At 43.5% G+C, this 8,103-nt stretch overlaps 1 protein-coding gene across 1 annotated transcript in view; it reads left to right on the forward strand.

Annotated features, from left to right (window-relative positions):
• FSD2 (fibronectin type III and SPRY domain containing 2) overlaps window positions 1–7,767 on the forward strand; it is a 13,860-nt gene extending 6,093 nt beyond the window's left edge. The window contains 6 exon segments of the mRNA XM_009073957.1: window positions 740–874; window positions 1,620–1,773; window positions 2,147–2,280; window positions 3,636–3,768; window positions 5,893–6,069; window positions 7,515–7,767. Of these exon segments, the coding sequence (XP_009072205.1) occupies window positions 740–874; window positions 1,620–1,773; window positions 2,147–2,280; window positions 3,636–3,768; window positions 5,893–6,069; window positions 7,515–7,767 (986 nt within the window).
• Window positions 7,768–8,103: the final 336 nt, after the last annotated feature.

Below are 8,103 nucleotides of genomic sequence, written 5' to 3' on the forward strand. Positions count from 1 at the left end.
AGATCTCAAGAACAGCATTTCCTTTCCTGGAGGGTGGGCACTACATTAGATACACATGTGCTGCATCCACTGCAAAGCACAGTATTTTTAGGGAGCAAATCACCATATTATCGGCACACCCACTGAACCCCCCCAGTGATTTTACAGTTTATCTCATGGCTAATAATAGGCTGTAACTCCCTATGATGCACATGCACCCAAAAAAAGAACCACAGAACCATCCTAAAATGTCCCAGCCTTGTGACAAAACTGCCTTTGCTAATAATATTCTTGCAAAAGTGGAAACCAGTAGAGTGCCAATGGCCAGTTCAGAAAGAAAAGTAGAGCCTATCCAAATTTTATAAGATGAAAAATGAGAAATGAATATTAAAATAGCTTTTATATTAAAGCTATTAAATATTAAAAAACTCCAGGGATGAGCTCACCAGCATCCCTGGAGTAGGACATGCAGGGTCTTTATAGAAAAAAAAGTCCATGACAGGTAGATGATCTTTCTTTCAGAATTTTGTTTTCTGAGTAATGTAGCTTCTCCAGAAGCTGATGTGTTATCTGATTTATGCCTCTTTAGAAGAAGGCATGGTGAAACTGCCTGACAGCTAATCAATGGGTGTGGAGCACAAGGAGCTCTCTGGAACTCAGCACACAAAACAATGCACCTCAGCTCCACTGTTTGGGGTAGCTCTGGGGAAGAGTGGGTAACTGAAAAGGCAGTGTAAATGCTTTGCTGTTTTTGTTTCAGAGCATATACTAAAAGTCAAAGAAACATACTGCACCATCACCAATCTGTTGCCGAATACACAGTATGAATTTTGGGTCAGTGCTTTAAATGCCTCTGGTATCAGCCCACCAAGTGAAAGAGCAGTTTATGTAACAGGTAAAAATATTTTATTCATATGACTATGTGACCTTTGTAGTGAAATTCAGAGTAATCTCTGGATTTTATGCCAGTAATGCTGTCTGTGTGCTTTGCTTCTTCTGATATAAGTCCACAGACAGCATGGGAATTCCCCACTTTTATTTGGAGAGCCTATCAGGCCAATTGTCCCTGTTTTAAAGCTGAAGAAAGAGAAGCAGAGAGAACAACTTATTTAAATGTAAGAATGTAGAACAGCTGCAGATGAGGCTCAGCTCTCCCAGTTCTGCCAGATGGATGCCAGCTCTCCTTTTATTGCCCAGTAGGTATTTTGTGGATTCACCTGCTCTGCTGTCCTTTGTAACTGCAGTTCAGTTAAGCACATTGTGTGAAATCCTGACATCAGATTGAGCAAGTCAGAGTGAGACCTTGTACTTGCTCCAGATGTCTTTGACATCTTAGAGCAGAGCAGACATGCACCTTTATGCTAAAGATAAAACTAATGATAGAAAGAAAACAGTTGTGTAATCAGTCTCTATGTTGCTTCTCTGTTTAATTCTCTAGAGACCTTTATAGTCCAAATTAAGTCTTTAAATAGTAGTGTTAATTGCCCTGCCTGCTGTTTACTGTCCATTGGGGAAGCAAGTTTCTTTAACTACACAGTATTAATAAACAACTTTGTTCTATTTTTTTCAGTCTTCAAAGCATGTTTGTTGCAAACATCTTCAAGCAACAGCTTAGAAATGTTCTTTTGCTTACCTTTTAGCTCCTTCACCACCTACCATAAACAGTAAAAAGATCCGAAGCTGTGAAAATGCAGCACTGGTGTGCTGGGAATCCAGAGACATCAACCCTGTTGATTCCTACGTGGTTGAATTGTCCAAGCTGACAGATGAAGAAAATGATGATCTTATTACTGAGTGAGTTACTATTCTGTTGACTTCATGACCTGTAGAGATGAAACCATTTCAATCATGTGTCATCAGGTAGTGCTAAGAAAGGACCCACAACCCTTTGGTGAAATTGCCTTTATAAACATTCCTCATAGTACAATTAATTGTAATTAGTAACTATATGGGAATGGGGTGGGTATGGGAAAAGGGCAGAAGCAAATGTAATTTTCTGTCACAAACTCTCTCTTGCCCCTGCTACTGACACCTGTATGAGGTAAAGTGCTGTTGATGGGTTACAAGAGAAGCTGATCATGTAATTTCTTCTTTGTTGTTTAGAATAATAATCTTGCCTACCTTTGTTCTCTACCCTATCATTTTTCCATGGATTTATTTTCTGTAGGTCTATTGTTGGGATTCCTAACTGTGAAGTCCTAATTCACCTCCAGCCAACACAAAGGTATCACGTCTGTGTTAGAGCCCAAAACCAGGGTGGATCCAGTGAAAGAAGTGAACCTGTGCTGATACACACCACAGGTATTGTACAGCTCAGAACAGCTCCAGCAGCCTATTGTGGCATCTATTATCTCAACAGAAAGATTCCCGCTGGTTTCAATGGACTTTGGATCAGGTCCTAATCTCATACATCTAATTACACACCTGGTAACCTTTTAGGAACTGAAAAAACAACTTTTTGTAACAATAAGTGCATTGCTTTAGCTCTATAATTGAGAAAATATTTCTGTCTGGTACATTTGATACTTAAAAGTTACTAATTTCTAAACATTTAAAAAGACAGCATCAACCCAACACCCCCAGATATTGCCACCTTGCCAAGTACTGACACACCAATGAGAAAAGTTGTAGTGTGCTTTTACTTTACTTCAGAGATTACCTTATAATGATGCTGCTGCTGGAATATATGGCTGAGACAGCACTTTCCAGAGTCCTTTAGATATGCAAAATTTTCCTCTGTATATAATAGAACACCCCCAGCTTGGCTGGGGATGCTCTGAGGGCTGGTTCCCTTTATTCATCAGGAAAAAGGGAGTCCAGCTTTCAGCTGGAAGCTTTGCTTTTAGTACCTGACATAGCATTATCATCTGCTCTCAGTGCCACACTGGGCAAGGATTAACCTTCTCCCACAAAGGGAAGTTGGAAGCCCTTTCCCCTCCCAAACATCTAATCAAAGCTCATTTTAACGACTTCAAGGTAGACACCTGTTCTCACCTTCATCACTGCTGTAATGACACTGCAACGTCACTGGGTTGTCTCCAACCTCTCACGTCACTCACAGTGATGTTCACACCTCACCTGTGTCTCTTCAGCCCTGACCTTTCCTGAGAGATTTGCAAATTGTATTTATTCAGCAAGCTGACCACACAGCCACTAATCTGTAAAAGGCTGTGTTTCAGTCAAAACCCTGTCTGCCATACATCAGTGACACCAGAGAAAAGAAATGCTCATCCTTAAATCCCTGTGGAAGTAGACTGTCATTGTGTTACCATCATTTGTGTGTATTCCAACTGCTCAAATCAAACTCAATATTTGAAATTGCCAATTCTGCTTGCACAGCATGTGTTTGTTTTTAGCAGCACATGTCTGTAATTGCCTTATCATTGTCTGTATTGTATTTGCATTGAAGCAACTTGCAGTTTGATTATAATGATTTCATTTGGGATTAGCATGGAGAGATTAATCTTCTCTGAGTCTACATTATGCAAACAGCTGATGCAAATTGATCTGTCAGCTGCAAGAACCCACCTCCAACACTGGGAATGACCTTTGATCCTTTCTGGGGTGGATCCAAACAACACTTCACCACACCCTTGCTGTAATTCCTAATGCTATAAGGAGCTGCTGGAATTATCCTCAGGCATTCTCTCTTGCAGGTACCTGCTTCTACCTTAACGAGGACACAGCCCATCCTTTACTGGCAATTCTAGATGATGGATTTACAATTTCCTGCGATGAACTGGAAAACCCAGAGTGTGATCTGCCTGTCTATGATAACAGCTTTACAAGGTACACAGAAGCATTTGTCTGGGGTTTTAAACAGATGCCAGGAAATGTCTAATGGGGCTTTCAGCAGCTCTCATTAATTTTGTGAGTTAAAATCTCTCTCTCTAGCTGCTCTTTGGAACTTAAGCATCACTTGGAAATGCAAGTTCTTAAAGAGGATTACAGATGCAGCAGCGACAATTGCATACAAACCTGCTTACATGTTTGGCACATTGAGCTAAATTTGAACAGGTATTTAAGTGCCAAAAAAATGCTAAGGAAAGGAGAGGGATCTGAAAACTCACCTCTTGCTGGAAGGCATAACTGATACTATTTGAGCTGACAGATTTTACTTTAAAAAACCAACACTAGGCCTTTTGCTATTGAAGTGAGAGTTTAAGCTTGCCAAAATGCATGTTTCCAGTCAAAACTACGGAAACAACATATAACCAGTACAGGCATTTGCAGACAAAGGATAATACAAGTCCACGACTTAGTCACTCCATGGAATGTAATGTGACTAGAGGACTTGGTTGAAAAGAGTCAGAAGATTGATGAGTCTCTTCATTAAAGTCATTGTGATAAGCTTAAATGGGATTTCATCACACCTCCACAGGGTGCTTTTATGTTTCACATAAACAGTCAGAGCTGGCAATCATCTCTTTCTAAGGCTGAGGTTTTGGTACCACTGTGAACTTTCAGAAATCTTTCATGCCAAGATACTGAAGGAAAAACAAGAAAAGGGAAATCTCCCAAGCTGAAATGCTAACAATCATGCTACAAGGAAATTATATTGCAAACTCTTCTTTCTGAAGTTTGTGTGATCTGCTAAAGGCTAATGTGTTTCCTAACCACAGCAGTTTCTTTGGCCTGGGTCGGGTTTACCTTGGTGGCTTTGCAGCTCTCATCACTATGGTCATGTTTTGTTCACAGATGTTTATGTATCCATTTTGCATTGCTCCTTTTCCTTCTTAGGCTGTAGCAGCACAACCTCTCTGAGTCCTGATTTCAGCAGCCTTCTAGCTATTCCCAGGACATCTACATGCACTTGCAATGAACTGTACACTTGCTTTAAGTGACTGCTGCTGCAGTGGCAGTGTACAGCTATCATGCTGTGCCTGCCTGTCCTTACACATCAGGCCTTCTGTGGAGTGCAGCTCTTTCTCAGCATTACCTAGAGGTAGAAGAGCTCAGTGTCTGCTAGCAACATCCTTTGCCTTTGTAGCTTACCACTTTAGGCCCTACCACATAAACATACAGGTTGAGTTTGAAACCGGCTGTCCCCTGTGACAATGACAGCCAATACACCATGTATTGTCCTGAGATAATAGTCTTAGAGGATTCATGTTGCTCACTTTGAGTTAAGATGTTCCAGAAGCATTTGGCATGAGTTATTTTGCCCACCTTTCTTGCTTCAGAACCTGTGCTTTTGCAGGCTTATGTCTTCAAAGCACTCAGCTCCTTTGAGACTGTGCCAGGAAATCAAGCTGAAGGGTCTCTCTGTGGTACAGTCTTTGTCTCTTTTAAAAGTCATCTTCTACATGGTTCCTATCATACATGATAGGAACCAGTCTACTGTTAAAAACTTCTCATGGCCTGGGTACCCAGCATATTCCAAGTTCCCCTACTGTGTTCAGTTCTTCCTGATCTCTTCAAACACAGCCTAAGCCTCCTCCTCCCCAGCCACCCCAGAAATTTCATGCCATTACAGTGCTCAGTTCCTAATGGTGAGTGACATTTAAAGCCCTGGGCTGTTTGGGAAGAAAAGAGATTATCTTTAGATTTTTCCCCTGCTATACTGGGTTCACCAGAGCACTCTCTCTTCTAGCAAGTAATAACGTTCCTAGAAAACCCAGGCAGCATAGGATGCAGTTCTCCCTATTCCTAAAAGTGCCCAGGGCACTCATTTATACCAAGCTACTCACATGTAAAGACGGGGCAGGTGTCACAAAGAAACTTGCAGGTTGTGCATCAACTCCTCAGCATGAGGAATTGACTGTAGTCAAAAATCCACACTGCACTACTAAGGAGACAAGCAAAAGAGACTTTTGTTTATGGATTTGTAATGTCCAAGTACACTGCAAACCAAAACAGTGTAAATAGCATTATGGAGAGGCCCTGCTAAGCACATATTCCTGTCTCCCACAGGTGCATCGCGATCCTGGGCAGTCTGATCGCATTTCCAGGAAAGCATTACTGGGAGGTGGAAGTTGAGGAACATACAGAGTACAGAGCTGGTGTGGCTTTTGAGAACACTCCAAGACATGGTCACCTGGGGGCAAACAACTCATCCTGGTGCATGAGGCATATCATCACACCATCCAGGTAAGGGCTGTGGAAGCTGCAGGTCTCCAACAGGAACACCTCCTACATGTACACCTGCAGGCAGAGCAGCAGAGAGCTCCTGCTTGCAGGGGGCAGCCAGAGATTTTTATATCAGCCCAGTCCGAGCAGCTGGCACTGTGAACAGATGTTGGAAGGACACTGGCATGTTTAAGCAAAAGCTCCTGCTTAATGACATTTTCACACTGAAATAGGCAGTCCCAGGAACAAATCTTAGTTACAGAATTTAGCTGTAAAGGTCACCAAAGCCCCAGCAGGAAGACAGAGTAATAGATCCATGTAACCCAGAAACTACTTATCTGGCTAAACCTAGTTGTTCCCAACCGGTTTTGATCTGTGTCTTACCTGTGGAAATATCTAACATCCATACCTGCCTGAAGAAATAACAGCTCTCCTCTCATTTCTGCTCAGAAAGGCACATTTCCAAAAGTCTCGTGGTTTTGGTTGTAGCATGTTACACTAGAGAGAGCTGTTTGAGGGGACCTCAGCATCACTCAGTGACTACACAGGGAAGAGGGCTACCCTCATGACAAAGCTGCTTACATGCAGAGCACCTTCCTGCCCTCCAATAATCAACAGTATAGGAATCACAATTAAAAGATGTCACTCTCTAGTAAATGAGCATGAAGACTGAGTCCATCGACACTGGCTGAGCAAGGAGGTCTTGTAGAAAAAGCAACGAGAAATGTCATTTTGAGAGTGGGTTTTGACAAATGCTGTCCAATAGCCTGGAGGATGCCTGGCCATGCTGTGCATCGGGCAGCCTCTGTCTCAAGAATTACTCTCTTCACTGCTGCTGTGAGTGTGGGAGTAAGCAGTTCCTGTAACACTGGTGGGAAAGAGGGCTTAGCACCACAGGCCCTCAGGGAGCAACTGGGCAGCATGGGAGGGCCTTACTCCCCATCTCACCAGCTCCCTCCATGGCAGGGCATACAGCTCCCCAGGGGCAAAGCTGAGATGATGACAAAGGTGTCTCTGGGACAAGGCTAACTGGCCCAAGAGCACAGCTCCTTCATGGAGAGAAGGGACTGCTTCATGCTAAGGCTAGTGGCAAAGGTGCCTCCTCCGAGTTACGGGACACCCACACTGTCCTCTGAGGCATGTTAAAAACCTGCAAGTCTCACGTTGTGCTCTGACCGTGTCCATATCTAAGGGCTACCACCCATCCACTCACAGCCAGACTGGGATCTGAAACAACAGGTTAGACAGGCAGGTCTGGGAGCTGTGGGATACAACTGTGTTGGAAGCACAGAGCACACCATCCCTCTGCAAACACGGACATTGCTCAGCCAGCTGGATGGGGCTGAGCAGTAACCACAGGGCACACAGGAGGGATGGGACTGTGAAGCAGGAAGTACACCCTGGAACACATCTGTGTGAGAGCAGATAGGATGCTCTCAAGTCTTTTGTCTGTTTCTTGCCTACAGGCACAAGTATGAATTCCTGCACAGTGGGATGACACCAGACATCAGAATTACTGTTCCCCCCAGACGAATTGGCATCCTGCTGGACTATGAGAACTGCAGACTGTCATTTTTCAATGCAGATATTGCCCAGCACCTTTACACATTCGACTCACGCTTCCAGCAGTACGTCCATCCTTGCTTTGCTTTGGAAACACCTGGTATCTTACAGATACATACTGGAATTGCAATACCCCCGTGGACTGCCCTCCCATAACCTGTGTTTTACAGCTACCACACCTACGTGTAACCTCCATTGAGCAATGTCCTCTTTCAGCATCAACTTTTCCACCACACTCCCTATAAACCAGTTGTTTCCCAAGAATAAAAACAAAGCAACCCTGACCTAAACCAGCTGCCAGGCCTGAGCCCTCAGGACAGTTTATATCCTCTTAGAAAGGATCTTAGCAGAAAGCCATGATGGTCACAAGGTCCATCAGCAACCCAGAATTCTCCATTTAAAAATGAGTACCATTCTTCTCAGGGGTGACACTGTCACCATGCAGCAGTGGCAGCTGGATCACTGGTTCCCCCAGTACCCATCAGATGCCAT

The sequence above is a fragment of the Acanthisitta chloris genome, unplaced genomic scaffold, assembly GCF_000695815.1.
Source record: "Acanthisitta chloris isolate BGI_N310 unplaced genomic scaffold, ASM69581v1 scaffold14674, whole genome shotgun sequence".
In the NCBI taxonomy this organism is placed as follows: Eukaryota; Metazoa; Chordata; class Aves; order Passeriformes; family Acanthisittidae; genus Acanthisitta; species Acanthisitta chloris.